This window comes from Centruroides vittatus, unplaced genomic scaffold (assembly GCF_030686945.1).
Source record: "Centruroides vittatus isolate TY-2023 unplaced genomic scaffold, ASM3068694v2 contig_18, whole genome shotgun sequence".
Classification (NCBI taxonomy): domain Eukaryota; kingdom Metazoa; phylum Arthropoda; class Arachnida; order Scorpiones; family Buthidae; genus Centruroides; species Centruroides vittatus.
The window spans coordinates 2,429,596-2,448,587 of NW_027121101.1; the positions used below are offsets into that span (position 1 = coordinate 2,429,596).

The following is an 18,992-nucleotide window of genomic DNA, read 5'->3' on the forward strand; positions in this document are numbered from 1 at the left end:
TACACAGTCTTTTCCACTTAGACTTTAACAGCACACATGATCATGATTTCTGAAGAGTACACATCTAAAAAGGACATGATGATGAGCATGAATAATTTTTGACAGGTTTTAGTACAACTGTGCAACTCGGTCATGAACAAGAACAATATTTAGACAGATCTGTAGTTAGTGATTGCTTCCAATTTCAAGTGGCTGTGTGTAAATTCCATGCTTTTAGTATAAAGGGGCTGATTGGTTTGACGTTTGGCATCCTGGCAATGCACTGTAATGGGATTAGAATTTCTGACAGCAGAGCAAGACGCTCAAATTGGCTTGTTCATTGTTGTGTGAGCTCATGAGGAATGCATCTGAGAAGTATTTGAATATCCAGAACAAGTGCTCAGAAACAATGAGAAATTTTCTCAATTCTTGCATTCAAATACTCCTATTTTTAGTTGGAATCACTTTGAATTAATATGGTTTAAACCTGGTAATAAAACTTTTTTACGTATGTAAAAGTGATTTTAATATTTAAAAAAATGAACATAATTGAGTGACATTTATCTTATGTAGCTTAAAGATTAAATAAAAAATAAAACAAAAATAATAAAACAATTTAAGATGGTACAAAAAAGAGAAAGGACAAAGAAAAAAGACTCTTTATTGTGTAGTCTAAAATTGTTTTATTAATTTTACAATTATTGTCCTGGCAATTTTACTAAATAATAAAACTTGTTCAAAATGGAAACCTGCCAAAATAGAAAAAATAACTTGGTACTATGTGATTCCAGTATATACAAGTTTTTCTGTACTAATTTATATACAAATATCTAGTGGAATAACAATAAGTTTAAATTATCTAATAATTCAAACTAATCAAGTTTATATTAAACAGATTTGACTATGGTGGACATACGTAAACATATATATTATATATAAAATGTAACATATATTTATTGAATAAAATAATTTTATTATGATTTTTAAATTTAACATATAATTAAATATATTATTATAATTAATGAAAAGGCAGATGATCTTACTTCACTTTCAGCAAAATGTCTGCCACTCTTCAAACAAAGGGAAGTTCTTCTTAATGTAGTTTCATCACCATCATCAAAAACTATAATTATGGATAAATCAACTTAAATTAGTTTTAAATACAAAATTTAAAATATTAGATTTTCTAAATAAATAACTAAATATTTTTAATCTTGATTTACACACATATACTGTAAATGCTGATGGGTACATTAAATTTCAGAGTCTGAAAAAAATCTCTTCAAAACTAGGGGGAAACTTATATATGGGATATACAATGCAAACCTTTAATACAGAAGGGAACAGTGTTTCTAACAATTGCTGTGTATATCACCATAACTCTAGCAAGCCACTATAAATATTTCCAATTAGAACTCATATTTGGTGATCTTATTTAACATTGATATTAACATAATAAAATTTTAGTGTTAATAAACACTATACTATGTGTTTCCAATACATATACCAACCATGTATCACTGATGCAAATTGCAGAGTTTGAGCAAAGATGCACAACAGTTTTTGACTATCATATATATGTAGTAGTTCATTCATGATATTATACTGTGTGAATTATTAATAATTTCTTGAAGACATTCATTTTGGCTCAAATATATTTCCTGGTAGGCCTGATATATTAGTATGTTAGAGTTCTAACATATTAATATACAAGAAAACATACTGAAGATTTTTAATGTTTGCTTGGTGTCCTATATATAAGTAAAGTATCCTATTTAACTCTCTCCCTAGGAAGATATTTGGCATTCCAAGTGCAGCTAAAGTCTGGTATAATAACATTTAAAGTCATGCAGAAGACATTTCTGAAAAAAAAAAAAAAAATGTAGTACCAGAACTCACTACTATGGCACTTTTGATGCTGCAAGCAAGCATTTTATTTGTACAAGACATTCATGCTATACTGAGACTTTAGCAATGCAGAGGATAATACTCAAGGTGGTTCTTATTGTCAAGTGTATAACCTGAAGACAACGAATAGTGTGTTCAATGGCAGCCCAAAATTGATCATCTGTGATGCTTCTCACAGATGGTGTGATATTGTTTTTCAAGACTGCCAAAATTAAGGCACTTTCTGAAATGTCACCATACAAATTTTGGTTGCATTTGGACTTAAATATTTCTCCAGACACTGTTGAATAGGAATACTTTAATTATGATTACCTGATATATTGTATTTTGAAAGGATAGTGTCTCGATGACAGTGATGGATTATCATATACCATATCCAAATTTCAGTTCTAGCTTACCAAATGTTGGAGGGGTTAACTTATGTACCAGATATATATTTACACAGGTCCAATAATGATCAATATAGCAAGTATCAAACAGATACAATGAGATTTGTAATGAAATTAGTTTAATATTAAACAGATGATAAAGAATGATTTTTTAATAGAAAAAAGCATTTCAGTTAAACATATTTAAATATTATAAACTGTAATAAAGGCCAGTTTTGTAAATCGGTCTTTTTTAATCATCATTTTCTACAATATAAAAATTATTGAAAATTTTTTATAATTATAAAGGTATTTGGCAAAGTTGCACAAATTATACAATGATAAATTTTTTCATCAACAAAAAATTACATCTGCAGATTATAGGCAAGAAATTATAGTAGTAGAATTAATAAATTTCTGATTGTCATCAAAATATATTGCATAATTTTTTAATACAAAGAATTTACATAAATTCATTTATTTTTAATGTTTATGTAACTTATGCAAATATAAATATGCACTCTTATTTAGATAAAATTTTGATATGTTCACTACACAACTTTCTCAATAATGTTTGTATGATATATGAAAAAATTTACTACTGGTAAAATTAATGGCATTGATGTTAGTAATACTGATTTCCAGGGGAAAATTCTCTGGGCTTGCTTAGCATGGGCTGCATGGTTAAGAGAAAGTTTTAACTGTCAATATATTTTTCACATGAGAACAAATATGCCAATAATAATTTATTCTAACGTATAAACTCTTTTATCATTTGTGTTTCCTTTTATCATAGGCACGTTGGCAGCTAGCGGCTAGCTGTTTTCTGTTTTAAGTCAGTGCGATGCTTGCGGAAACTCAATCACTTGCTTGTATGGAGGTTTTCCGCAGCAAACAAGTGTATGCACATGATGTCATTCAAATCATTTAACACGGCCAGATTGTAACGAAAGCTTGTGGTACAGTACATGTGTACTGTGTACAGGGCATATCTTCATAGGGACTAATAGGGCTTAAGCCCTGGGCCCACAGTGTCAATGGCCCACAAAAATTAAATTATCATTATAAATTTTTAATACTTTTTCATTATAATATATTTCATGTGTAGAAATAATGGGCTTTATAATAGTCCATACTTTTTTTATTCACACTAAATAATGTTTCTGATTATTGTTCAGTGCTAGAGACAGGCCTATTACTCTTATTATAACTTTCATGCTGAAAGTTATAATAAGAGCTGCTCAAAAATTTGCCCCTGCTGATTTCAATAAAATTTCATCAACTTTATATACTTTTAAAAATATAGCATAAATTGATGTTATTCTTGTTATTTTCAAAATATTCTTAATAATATTAATTAGTATTTCTATCAGATAACTCAAAACATTTGTGCAGTTTTTTATAATAAAAATTAAACAAATGTAGAAATTTTCATGAAATGTTTTATTCATTAAAATAATCACCTTCACAACTGACAACTCTTTCCAAATGAGATACACATTTCTAAATACTGCTTTTATAAAACAATTTTTCTTCAGAAATAAAAAATCTAGTAACCTCCACTTCAATCTGTTTTATTACAGAACTGTCTGTTTCACATCTGATTGTGTAGTGCCAAGAAAAGAAATAATCAGTTAGAGAAATGTCAGGAGAATATGAAAGATGAAAGAGCATTTCCCATCCTAAAGTAAAAAATCATCTCAGATTTGCTTTAGGATAGGTTTTGCAGTATGTAGTCTTGCATTGTCCTGTAAGAATAGCACTTTCTTCCAATTAGATAATCTTGGCTGTTTTGAAGTAATGCATCCTACACAAGATCACGTTGCATCAAATATATCTTGGTCATAATTATTTGGCCTGCAGCAAAAAACTCATAGTGGACAATATCAGATGTAATACATCACACACAAAGCACAGTCTTGTGGAGATGAAGCAGTGACTTTGAAGTGTGCAGAACTGGATTGTTTGGTGCAACCAATGATAAGTTCACTTCCTGTTAAGGTACATGATTCACTTCTTGTCACTAGTGAGCAAACAGTCTAAAAATGGCTTGTTTTTGACGTGAAAGAAGCAAAAAACAAATTGATAGTCTTTGAAGTTTATTGTCATCTGATAATGCACGTGGGACCATTTGCTTAGCTTCCATGATTTTCCTAGTTGATGTAAATGTATATGAATTGTTTTATTACTTACACTAAACATTTTTGAAAGTCTTGACATGTTAATCTAAAATTATTTCAACAGCAGCATGGGATTCGTCATTATCAATAATGGAGGGACTATCTTAACAAGGTGCATCTTCACGTGATTTGTCATTAGGAGCAAATTTTTCAAACTATTTCTGTGGCAGTATGTTCTGATACAACATCTTTTCCAAATGACACACATATCTTACAAGACACTTCTGCTGCCTCTGAACAAAGTTTAAATTCATAAAGCAAACAATCCCAAATTACACCAACTGGCATTTTAAATAAGTTTAAAGTCTATAAAAAAAAAAGTACACACCAAGTTAAAAGCACACTATCTGATTCATATCCTGCTTTATGATATGCAAAAAAAACTTTTTCTCTACACACCACTACAAGTTGAAACAAATCACTGCCACAAATTCTACTGAAAACTGCACTGATATAATATTGTTCTAAACTATTAGTTTAAATGAAATAAATAATATATTAAATAAAACATTTCCCATATATTAAATATTAATAAAACACTATAAATATTTGTAATATTCATTCAATTTCAGGTGTGATGAATGAGAGTAGCAGTAAGTACCGCTATCCATCAACCAAAGCCGAATATAATAGGCTTTGGTTGGTAGATAGCTTTACATGTATCGGGTGTAGTAAAGATGTTTGAGCAGTAAGTACCTTAAAATATCTTAGATATAACTACCTTAAATTAATAATTATTAATTATTTCCACAACAATGGCAATTTAATCGGAAATTTTTATATAGCCTACAAAGGGAGCCTAACAATTGGAAGTTTTTATAGCCTTTTTTCTCCTAAAAAGGAGAAAAAAAGTTTGAATTAGAATAAAAAAATTATATCTAGATAATATTTTAAACAGTTATCAAAAATATGTACAAAAAATAAGTATATGACAATATATTTTTAACTTACCAACTGTATACTGGCTGTAATCTATTATTTTGTTAATAACTGCCTCGATATATTGATTCTTCTCTGGATGTTTTGCTTCAACATGTGCCCCTACCTAGAAAAACAAATGTAATATGAAAATAGATTAAAGATAAATAAATATTGAATAAGAAATTCATTAAAAGAAATGTTAACTACATATTTTGAATAAGTAGAATATTTTTATTTCATATAACAATATCTAATACTTAAATGAAGTTTTTGATGCATTGGCATTAAAAAATTTAAAACATCTGATTTCTATTATTAAATTAGATACAAATATTTCTCTAAATACAAGTTAATTACAATCAAACTTAGAAAATCTAGCTTACAAACACACTAACAAGTCAACATAAAAATACTTATAGTTTTATTCCTATTCAATCTAAAACTGACATAAATTGAAAGAGTTATTGTGAAATTTAAAAATTCCTAAAATAATAAACATAATATAATGTGTTAGTAATCTAATATATAGGGTTATCCTAAATTATTGTTCATATTTCTGTCCTATAATTTTCCAATTGAAAACAACAAAAAAAAAAACTTCTTACAGAATATAACACAAAAAATTTCATTTGGCAATCCTACACTTGCTATACTGATGTCTGGAAGTTAATATAATGATATAATTTACAATGGCAATTGTTCAAGAGAAAGCAACATCTTGATCATTTTGATTTTATGAAACCAAGTCCTTTATCGTGATATTATTATTTGACATTAAATTCAGTCTCTTGAGAATACCTTAGAGATTTTACTGGATTTTTGCTTCTAAACACATCTGAATGTCTTGAAATCTTTTTCTTCACGACAGCTCTTTTGTTATACGTAGACCCTGAGAGAGCCACTTATTAAGAAGTTTGTAAACATAAATCTTTGTGGGCATGGGTATGTTTGATGTAATGTGTGATAATTTTGAAACAAAAAGTCGTACATGCATAAATGTTATGTAGAATCATACAAAACAATATTCCACATCGTTCTGGCTTAGTGCCAGAAACAAACTAGGTAACAGGTAAATGTTAATTTGACAAAATGTTACAAATTTTCATGTCAATGTTGTTATAACAGTGATGCATATTGTACAATAAGTCATTCACTACATTTGTAGGACAAGACATTTATTAATAATTATCTGACACATTTTGCAAACTAAAATTTTTGATTAGTTAAAATTGTTAATTAGGAAAAAACAAACCTTTTTAGAATTGCTGAATTGTCATGATTTAAAATAAGACATTTGATTATATAAAAATAACTTATTCTGTTATTAATCTGCAATAATAAAACTATATGACTTCCATAAGAAGAAAAAGAGCAGTTACTTTTTAATTATTATTCATTAATAAATCATATAATCTGTTATGAAAATATTAAATACAGAAAAATCTATTTAGTAATTTTTCCCAAATTTTATATTCAGAAACTGAGAGCAAATCAAAATTTACCTATTTTGTTACACAATCAAAATTATTAAGATAAAAATTTATAAACAGTAAAACAGTACTATTTAAATTATACATTTTATAATTTTTTGCGCTTTGTTTTCATTTTTAGATTAGTTCATTACTGAAAAACAAATTTTATTGATATTAGATTATTAGTTCTCTCAAATTGTGTCAGGCAAAATTATGAGCACAAAGTTGCAAAATGTTTTAAAATTGATAATACACTAGGAGTTCAATCCAATCCATCTTGTGTTTCATGATGTTGTTAAATATCGCTGTTACAATAACATTGACATTAAGTAACATTAATGTCAAATAATACTGAATTAAGAGAAAAGTTTTCTTACACTAAAACTATTCTCTCATCAAAACTTTCTTGTGCCAGACTGGTCATGCCAAAACATACAATTCCATAATCATTAAATGTTTCAATAAATCAGTTTTTAACACCAATAAAACATTTTTCAAGATAAACATTGTCTCATCATCAGTTTGAAAGCCACGCTCCACATCAAACTAAAGGTACTATTTGCCAAATTGAACAACCATAGAATGACAATTAAACTTAGCATTCCAGAATTATTGGAACATTAATAAGATAGAACATACTATTTGAAAGAAGTTAAACTTCATAATTTTCTGCAATGTGAGTATAACCATTGTGTCACCAGGAGAAATGTGACATACAGGTTTAATATTTAATAAATTACATCAGTTACATGGCATTTGGCATATTGTATGGAAATATGTACAGCTTGAATGATTTGAAACTTGATAATTCAAAGTTCTGATTATTTTGTCCCTTGAATTTTGAACTAATGAGGATTTCCTGTGTTGCCCATATCCACAGATCTAAATTGTAATGTGACAATGAGACGTATATTTCTAGTAATGTTTTTATCAGTGTTAAAACTGATTTCTTTAAACATATTGTATGTGATGATTAATGTTCAATATATGGAGTCATTTGTAAATAAAGGTGGTTATTCTGACCTGCTGAAATTCTTTTATCATTGGAACCTCTGTAAAATTTAAAAGCTCCAAAACTCTTCTGTTACAGGTAAACCTATCAGTACCTTCACTGGTTATAAATATGGTCATCATATATAAAATATGAAGAATAAGTGATTGTGTAGATATTCTGAAATAACTTTATTCCGTTTGTTATTGAAAGCCTCACTGACCAGCCTTAAAATAAGACTATAGATCACTTCTAAGTGTAAGAACAGATAGAAACTCAGTCAAAAACTATTAGCAATTATTGACACTGTCAGGCATTCCATGATTCTCTATAAAAATCCAGAGAAAGTTTTCTGAATTCTTTGATATAAAACACCTTCAAAAAATTGTTTTTCTTGTGAAACTGGTCAACTTTTCTTCCATGCCAATGCTAAAAGTGTATTTTTTACCATTGGGATTTTATCTCTAAGGTTCTGGAAAACCAAAAAGCCTACATAGTTGATTGTCTAGGATTCTAAAAGATAACTCTAGTGGAAGTCTGTTATTACCTATTACTTTAATCTTTCTGAGGATGGCAGAGATTGGGTCTTGAGTAAAGTCAATGACTAAAATTTCAAGATATAAGATGTTCTTGATTCTTTTCTCTCCTGATTATGGTGTAAAGGTTTCCCTGATTGAATAGGATATAACCATATGATTTTTGTCAGTGCTTTATATAACTCGATATGTAATACAAAGTTATATGAAACATTTATTGGTTACTTATAATACTGGATTTCTTCTAAGATACATCATGATTTTGAAACTGAATTTTCAAATTGTTTTGCAGAGGGTAAAACTTTAAAATAATCAATTTTATTAAGGCTTGTTAATTAAGTAACAAGTTAGAAAAACAATAAAAATCTGATAAAACAGATCATGCTTAGCAACTCTACTTCCATGATCTTCTGCATATATAATAACTTTTCTTTTAATGCTGCATCATAAGGGGAAAAATGCTATGACAGCAGCAATATTTTAATGATTCAACAGCAATATTATTCAATGCTGTTGTGCCTTATAGGTACTTTGAACATTAAAAGGAATTTAAATTAAACTCTCATTACCAGAGAATGCTCAATTAAACTTATTTTATCAAGAAATATAGCAAAAACATCTATTATTAAGGCCTTTTTGCAATAACTACTGATTCATGTTTTGGACTACATGTGAATGATGACAATGATTGTAAGACAAATCTTTATTTTGTATCAGTTAACATAGTTTTAAAAAACATGTTGTCATTTCTTACAATCAAGTAAATCTGGTAATATCACAAGTAAAGTATGAGTATCAGAAAAAACACACAGTCATGATACCTGACATCACATCAAAAGTAAAAGCATTCACTGATTTGACCTTAGCTTAAAAATGCTATCAAAAGTAAATAATAAAGATAAACATACAAATATTATGAGCCAAACTCCTGACAATAAAAGATAATTACAAATATTAGTAAATATACAAATTTACTTTTGTGTATTTATATCTATTGATGTATTTATTCCTTCTTCAGCATGTTACTTGAATGGAATATTATTCAAAAAGTATTTTGAACTGTACATTCTCTATTTGGAATTTTGAATTTTATATTTATTCCTTTCTCTGGCATCTTATAAACAGAATGTTATTTAAATCTAAAATTTTTAATTGCACAAGTTCCATTCACATTCTTTCCATTTCAAACATATATTAACAAATGCTGACTTTAGAAACATAACCCAAAAATGATCTATTAGACAGGCCAAAAACATTTGTTGAATTAATCCATTTTTGCTGGGAACCGAAGTGTTAAGTGTATCAAACAATAAAAAAGTAGGTACTTTTTAATGATAATGTGACGACTTGTGAATATTTTCTCCTTTAATGATGATCCAAGGTTTACTTTTAAGTAGACTTGGATCATTATAATTTTAATTTAATAATTTTAACTATATTAATAAATATTTTAAAAAAAACTACTCTAATAATTCACATAAGTTTATAATATTATTAAAAAGAACTTACCCTTAATGTACCTCGCAGCTGATCATCAGTAAGAATAACATTTCCTTGATTATTTTTAAAGGTTATCTGTTAAATAAAATAAAATAATTAAACTTTGAAAATTTTCCTCAATCAGCTAATGTTTATCAAAAGTAATTAAAAATATATATGTGCAACTTTAAAAAATGAGTGAAATTTTGTTTTGTTTCTATATCAAAAATTATACTGTAGTAGTGGTGTAGCCAGAATTTACTTAAGGTGGTAGTCTAAGTATTGAAGATTTAGGTCTTTTGAAAACAATTTATATTTACTACTTGAAGTTTCACATCAGTGATATTTTACTGTGAAATAAATTCAGCACACAGAAATATGAATTGATTCAAATAAATGTGTAAATGTATATGATACTTAATAATAATAATAAATTTCTAGATGACATACATACCAATAACACAGAAGCTTAATGTAACACTTGTTTGAGTAGCTATGCCTTGACTTTAGTCCAGCATAGATCTTGGCACCCGTATCATCTGAGCATGACATTTGCAAAATAATAATAATAATAATAATTTAAAAAAAATAAGTTTTGAATATCTAAGGGTGATGTCTGGATTCTGGATCCCACTGACCTTTCACTGTCTACACCACTATAATATAATATATATATGTTATGGACAAAGTGATTAATACGGGCATTTTGAATAATGCCCGGTCATTATGAATAATGACCAACAAAATCAGGCATTGTAATAAATTTCAGTAATTTATCAAATTGATCGGTCATTATGAATACTGCTATCATCTAGTCAGGCAAAGTGATAATAATACATTGAGGAGTGATCATCCAACATACACTAGCCAATCAGCACGTATCAATATCTAGTATGTACTGATATCTAGTGACGTTAAACAATTGGCGGCCAGCCGGTGGCTCCCCTCCGGAAGAATCCATCGAGAGCACAAACAGTTGCGACCACCTCCATGATGGTGCACATAGGTAAAATTTTACCATTTAATTAATATAGTTAATAGTACTTAGTTTTAAAAGATTACATGTTCTTTTTAAAATACTTTGAAAAAATTCACAAAAAATAAATATTTCTAAATGAAATAAGTGGAGTTTTTTAATCAAATTAAAATGTCACAGAATTTAAAATTTGGTACTAAACGTGATACGCACACGCAACTCAAGAGTGCTGATTGGTTAGCGTATGTTGGATGGATGATCTTTCCTCAACGTATTATCATCACTTTGCCCAACTAGGCGATAGCAGTATTCATAATGACGGGTCAATTTAATAAATGAATCAATATTTGTCACACTGCATGCCCTTTTTGGTCATTATTCATAATGACTGGGCATTATGAATAATGCCTGATTAATCACTTTGTCCACACACACACACACACACACACACACACACACCACACACACACACACATATATATATATATATATATATATATATATATAGTCATGTTATAAGTTAATTAAATTAAAAAATTTGTTAATAAAAAAATAATTATTGAAAAAATTAGGACTTTCTAATTTCTTTAGATAATTCAATATCAATATTATAACATAATTTCATATACATAAATTGAAAAATAGCAGAAATTTTTATTTTTAAAACCAAACTAATAATTTAAAAAGTTTCATAAAAATAGATGTTTATTGAGTATGAAAACTAAATAATATTCTTATTGATTCAGTAAATTTTATTTAAGAATAATACAATAAGATTTTGAAAAACTGACTTCTTTATTTCTTTTTTTTAAGACAGAAAAGTTTATATTGTTATATCTATTCATTTAGCCATTAAGCATGCATGGTAATTACATTAAAAAGTCATTTCAAAAACATCCTTGTTTGAAAAATGTTTCAGCAGTTGAAGATCATTTCTAAAATAAAATGCAATAAAACATGTAATGAAATGAACACTTCATAGTTTGAATAAATTGGAGATAGATGTTTGCATGGAAAAGAGCAACAACATTAAATTCACATAAGTGTTCATTTGTAATAATTTAACAATATTCTCAAGTTGTATTAACTTTATGAATATAAGAAAAAATTATTTTATTTATAATAGTGATTATTGTTAAAATCATTCTTATATTATTTTTATAATTTAAAACAAAATAGAATTACTTTAATTTGTATTTTTAAAATATAAAAATCAACAATAAACTTTTATTCATTTTAAAATTGTAAAAATTACATAAATTTGTTGTTTAGACAGCAAAGTAATTTTTAATAATAATTATAAGATGTGCTTCAACTATTGCTTTAACAGTATTAAAAATAATGACTTTGGTATAAATAATTTGAAGTGATTTGATTATGGTATCAAGTGATCATAAATAATGTATTTAAAAATATGAAAAAATTCTTCTTTTCAGAAGTTACTGTAACATTCTGCTAGAACAGCACAAATACCTTTGTAAATCCAGTAAGATATTTAATATACATGGGTCACTTATAAGTCATGGCAAAATATTTTTCTGCAGAATCCCATGCCGCGATTCACATTTTCCAACATACAGCTATGACATCAAGACATATTAATGCACAATAATGCCACTAGATGGTGTGAACGTTCCAGAAGGTCGATGGAAGTGGAGTGGAAAGTCAGTTGGTTTTTGACCATCATTCAGTATGGATCTCAGTCGAATGGAACAGCGTGAGTACGTAAAAATTGCAGTGCTTTGAAGGCAAAATGTGAGGAAATGTCACGCATGCTGTCAATGAGCATGTTCTCCCATACAGAACTGTTGTAAGGTGTGTAGCAGCTTTTGAAAATGGAAGAATAGCAACTGCTGACATGCCTCGTACCGGACACCATAGGACTGTTCATATCAATGTTGTTCATGCCATGATCATCCAATGCTTAGAGAATGAAAGGCGATGGTCTCTTTAGGAGTTGACAACACAAACAGGTATTGCCAGGCAACTGTGCATAAAATTTTACAAAACAATCTGACCATGTGCAAAAGTTCTGCCAAATAGATGCAATATGTACTGACACAACTTCAAAAGTGGACATATTATGAAATGTGTTGTGTGAACCTGAAACAATATGAACATGAACTTTGCAAAAATTTTCAAAAAGTGATAATTGCATATCACAAATCAAAATATTAAACTATAACGATTACCCAGTTTATTGTAAAAGTACTGCCAAACTTATAACTAACTATTTTTCTTCTTAAAGTTTATGCACATGCTTTTAATTTCAGATTTGTGAATTCCAATGCTTCCAGAGTTCTGAGTTGGTTGTAATGCTGGGATCATGTGATTATAGATGTATTTTTTGAGACCTATGTGCATATGATTTTCTGGTAAGGTGACATCAGGTGTAAAGACAGGGTGGTAGTATGTTTTTGTGATCTACATCATACTGAGGTTCCTGTAGCCTCTTACTGATAGAGCATTTAGTTGACTTGATATATTCTAGATCTTTTTTTGAATCTATTGTCCCTCACCTGAAATGTAATGTCTGGTGCTCTGCACTCATCAGCTTCATCTTTCCTATTCTTCTTAATAAATTAACTCATCTACTTATAATTCACTCCTCTGAAGTTACTTGCTCTCACCTAGGCCTACCAGACATGTTCAAATGTATTGATTATTTCAACCAAATTTTCACTACAAATATTTCAATGGTCTGCTTCCATCACACTATATTAATATACACATTCCTCTCATAAATACAAGACAGCTATCATGTATTGCTGTCCTTTTCTGCTGTCTTAATGTAATAATTAAATAATTATTCTTCAGCAACCAAAAAACAATCAAAAAAATTAAATATAAATTTAATTTAATTTCCATAGATTCAAACTTTTATGTAAAAAAATTTATATTCTTCTTATTAGTTTTCTCTATTTTTAACAAATATTGTTGTTTAATTGTTATTTAGGGGTGGCTACTCTGTTGTCTTTGTGACATCACCTGTAAAAGTATGAATAAATAAATAATACAAAAAATTTGTTAACATATTTATTGTCTTTGTGTACACTTAAAGTTATGTAAAAAATTTTTAAATTTTATATCTTGTTCTACACATTCCAATTTTAAAACATTATTTGACCCAATGAAGATCTAGTTGGGATCAAAAACATTTATCAGTATATATATTTTTTGTTTTTATACTAAATAACTTACTGGATTTACAAAGGTATTTGTGGTATTCTAGTAAATTACGAATATCCAGTTATAGGATGTTGGTATAGTAATGTTCTGCAATTTACAGATCATGTGTTAAAAAATACCTTCCAACTTCCACATTATAGAGAAATGTTTATAATATGCAATAGTTTTTCCATGTCAAAAAATGGCTCTAAAATAATTTTACTTTTTGTTATTTAAGAAGTCTTTCTGACATGATAAAATGTGCTGAGATATCTTGCTGTTTGTGTGTCTGGTAATAACATAAGACAAAAGTGACAGTGAAACCATTTACTTCTAACAAATGGAATTTAGTGTTACTTATGTATGCACTGATTCTCCAATAAATAAAGTCAATCCTTAACATTTTTGTTTAAAATATATGTTTGAGCTTATCTTAAAATGCTTTAGCTTAAATAATAACAATTAACACAGACTGACCAAGAAGACAATGTTTTTATGACATAACAAGAGTCTTCACTATTGATATGGAGAAAGTTTGTTCCAGTGACAAATAATATTATATTTACACATTTATCAATCTACCAATAAACATCTCCAAGCCAATCTTTGTTTAAAATATGTTTTAAAAAGTCCTTTTAGAGCTACAATTTAATAATGATATTTTATTAATATACAAAATTCATATAAACATCAGGAAGACAACTGCATTCAAAAGAATCAAAAATTATATTGAGGAAATATCATAAATAAAATTTAACAAAATATAATATAAATAATATAAATAAAAACTAATTTTTATTTATTTATTTAAATTCATTATTAATTCACTTTATTATAAATTTGAGATTACAATTGTTTTGAAGAAAGTATCAGTTGTATCAGTGAAAACCTGAGTCATAAACATGAATAAACTTACTAGTTATTGTTATATAATAAATGTTTATTGTCCATTCCAGTACTTCATTTAACATTAACTATTATACCATATCATTAGTGAATGCAACCATTTTTTTGACTCAAAGATAATATTCTTAATATACCAGTTTCAGCTATTTTAAGTTGGAAGGTTGTAAATCAGGGACTGGTTTATTAAAAATAAGTATTCATTATTTTGGAGCTGGTGCAGTTATAGGGTAAAAAATACTATACATTGGTAGTGACATCACCTTTTTTGAGACATTAGGATGCAAAATTATAGCAAATATTTAAAATGTGCCTTCCCCATGCTTATAAACAAGATGGTAAACAGACATGGAATGCAGACAAGCACAAAGGATAAAATGTGGGCAACTGTCTGCTATGAATAGGTACATACATGATCAATAGGGTGATTCCCACACCAAATATTCTAAACTGAAGAAAAACACTGAGGCCACAATTCTCGGTGCACCACAAATCTAATTTAGCACCACATATTATCCCAGCAGAGGCTTTCCAGCCCTCACAATATGTCAATGCCGCCATTGCCACCCTCATCAGAAGGGCATTCTTAATATCATCTTCGCAAGTGCTGATAGACATCAAATTAGACAACATCTGTTTGGCGGTACGCACTGCAGGTTTTCCACGTGCCAAGTTTACGTATGTGCTTAGTATGGTAAAAAAATCTCTGGTCCCAAGTACTACGCTATACAGTAAGAGGGAATTATCTGTGGCCCAAACATCATTGCCATACCCTGGACCCCTTTCCATCTGAATTTGCCACATTTTCAAGCAGAACAACCTTGTCCTACCACTATCCCCACTTCCAAATCTACGCAAACTCATTTGCAATGATAAGGACAAGTTTTCCATTCTCAAAAAGTCAGGCGTCTATGCCATTCCAATGGAGAATTGTACCACGGGAGAAAACACGCAGTATATTGGGGCCACCACCAGAATGCTTGCCAGCTGGCTTGCGGAGCACTAGGATGATGTTATGAGGGGAAGACACACTACAGAGCTATCAAAAAAGGTGCTAGAGCAGAGTTACAACCCGCTGTGGTCCCAGTCAGTTATGCTTAGAAACTGTAATAATCGGAAAATTGTTTTCATATGGGAGTCTCTACTAACCACCACCATGGAGGCATGCAACTCTCCCACACTCAACCTACCCAGTGTATGGGTCACGCTGTACAAGCGATTAAACAACGATAAACATCCTACAGCAAATGTATAGCACGAGCCTAGATCCACGCATGCGCCGCTTCGCCTATCTCGGAGTTTGCCATTCGTTCAAGTTCGAACACTTTTGAACATTTGATGCGTGTTCCTAACGGTTTGGAAAGAAGTTTTTAATTCAAATTGTTAAGTGTTCTGATTTTGTCAGATAATTTCTGTTCGATTTCTCACTAAGTTTCATTTTCGCCTGATGAGGACGTCCATAAGTGCGTCGAAAGTGCTTGTGATAAAAGGACACACTAAGTATAATGCCAATCTCAGTGTTTTTCTTCAGTTTAGAAAAGGTACTTACATACATAGCACATCTGGCATTGTAATTGATAAGTACTTGGTAAAGATGTACGTACCAAATGTACTGTCAGCACAAATGGTGTAATGTTGCAAACAATTCCATGACGACCACAAGACTGACAGAGACAAGAATGACCATTGAAGAGAATAACACTGCAAGTAGAGTCAGAGACAGGTGACTCTGGAAGACACAACTGCAGAATTTGGTGCTGGCCAAACCCAGGCATACAACATGATCTGTGATAAGCTAGATTACTATAAAGTGATGGGTGCCTTGGCAGCTCAGCATCAATCACAATACTACCAAAATGAACATCAGCCTGTGACTTATGTTGCAATTTTGTAGGCCAAACTGCACTAAAACATAGGTAGGGTAGGTCACAAATATTTTGTACATTTCATATATACAAAAAACAGACCTATTTCTATCATTTATAAGTAATGCATCAAATACATTTGTGGTACAGATTAACATGTGCCACAGGCTGGACTTGAACTGGAGGTTGTAGTTTGGACATCACTGATATAAATGATCATTTAGTCTGTATTAAATATTTTAATTATAAATACTTATTATAATAAATATATGCATAAAAGCATATGTTACATTTTTGCCATTACTATTAAAACATTTCAGAAAGAGATCTAAATCTCACTAGGCAACATTTTATGCTTAAAAATATCTGACAAACAATTATCAATTGAATGTTGGAGAGGTTTGAGAAACATGAAACTGCAGAGTATCGAAAGTCTACTGGTTGACTTGCAAGCATAGGAACCATTAACCCTTAGCCTGCCGTTTGCCACGCCCCCTTATTTTGTAAAACGGCCAAGGTCAAAATAGGTGAATCAGGCAATATTATTTTAAAAATTCACTAAAAATTAAATTATTATTTTATTCATATGAAAAAATCACATATATTTATCAATATAGTTAGTTTTAAATACGACATATTTCGATAAAGTTTGTTTGAAAAATTTATGAGAAAAAAATATATATATATGATAACTGACATTCAGACTTGAAAATTTGTTACTATTTGTCAAAATTAACATTGTCTGGTTACTTCATTCTTATTGTTACTGAGCCAATACGACATACAATATTGTTCTGTACAATTTGATATAACATTTATGCATGTACGTTTATTCGTTTTGAAATAATCGCACATTATATCAAACATTTGTTTGAAATCTGAACTTTATTCTGCTTTCAACTAATATAATGAACTAATATACTTTATTCATTTTATATCAAACAAGATTATTTATTTTCGTAATAAACATATGATTACCAGTAGCAATAGATGTAACATTTGCTGATATTTTAGATTTAAAAAATAATTAAAAATTAAAAATTAAAAAAATATATAAAATATCAGAACTGAAGGTCATAACTTGAATATTTATGATGCATTAACATATTATAGCTGAATAAACTTATTATAGCATTAATGAACTTATTATAGTAATATTATTGCATGAATATGCTAAAAATGAAATAAAAAATTATCAGAAAATGAAAAATTAAGGAAAAAACATCGATAATTAAAATTTTTTACATCGACAAAACACCACCTGGACAAAAATATGTGAAACAGACGATAAACAAGACGATACCGTCAAGTGCTGACATCTGTTGTCGATAAATTTTATAAAAATCGATTTTTAACAGGGTAACGATGAATCGGTACCCTGGCCGTTTTGCGAAACAATTAGGGTAACGATAGATCGGTACCCTGGCTGGGAAAGGGTTAAAGTTACAAAGCCAGTAGAATGCATATTCAAATGAGACCCTGAGACATCATTGAGAATAGCAGCTGCAAAACTGCTTGTAGGGTATTTACTTCAAAACTTGGTCTTGCAGTAAGTAACCTACATGACATAAAGGTTAAGAAGTTAGGCATCACTGTCCACAGAAAGGAACCGGCTCCAAAATGCAATCTGAAGCAGGAACATAGAGCAAAAACTAATTTCTGAAAACTTGATGTTCAGCTACATGTGAAAGAAGAAAAAGTATTGGTGATAGATAATGAGACATACTTTCCTGAAGACCCAAACTAGTGCATGAAATAAAATTCCACCATTCCACTAACAAGTGAGATGTACAGTACTACATGAAGTTAGGTTTATAGGAAAAGCTAAATTTCCAGAAAAGCACTTAATATGGCAAGCAACTGATGAATATAGATATACATCTGAACCTTTTATTTATTGCTGATCTATCAATGCTGATATTTACCTCAAAGAATGTATTAAAAACTGCTTAATTCCCTTCATCCAAAAACACCATGGCACTGAAAGTGTGGTGTTCTGGCCAGATTTAGCAACAGACCATTATGTCTGCAAAGTTACTGACTACCTTCAAAGTACTGGGCTTGAGTTTGTGGAAAAAAACAATGCCCCAATGTACCACAAGCCAGTCCCATTGAGAGATTTTGGGCATTGTGTAAACAGCAATATACCTCCCATCCTTGTGGGTTAAAGAACTTGAATTCATTCAAATGAAATTGGAAAAATATTGCCCAAAAAGTTGGGAAGTCTAGCATGGAGCTCAGGCAGG

At 29.5% G+C, this 18,992-nt stretch overlaps 1 protein-coding gene across 3 annotated transcripts in view; it reads right to left on the reverse strand.

Moving 5' to 3' along the window:
- LOC136969517 (AT-rich interactive domain-containing protein 4A-like) overlaps positions 1–18,992 on the reverse strand; it is a 77,336-nt gene that overhangs the window by 25,439 nt on the left and 32,905 nt on the right. For all 3 annotated transcript variants that reach the window (XM_067263696.1, XM_067263697.1, XM_067263695.1), the window contains exons 3-5: positions 9,865–9,930; positions 5,387–5,480; positions 1,023–1,102 (exon numbers count right to left, since the gene is read on the reverse strand). In XM_067263696.1, coding sequence (XP_067119797.1) covers positions 1,023–1,102; positions 5,387–5,480; positions 9,865–9,930 — 240 coding nt within the window. The remainder of the gene's footprint in view (positions 1–1,022; positions 1,103–5,386; positions 5,481–9,864; positions 9,931–18,992) is intronic.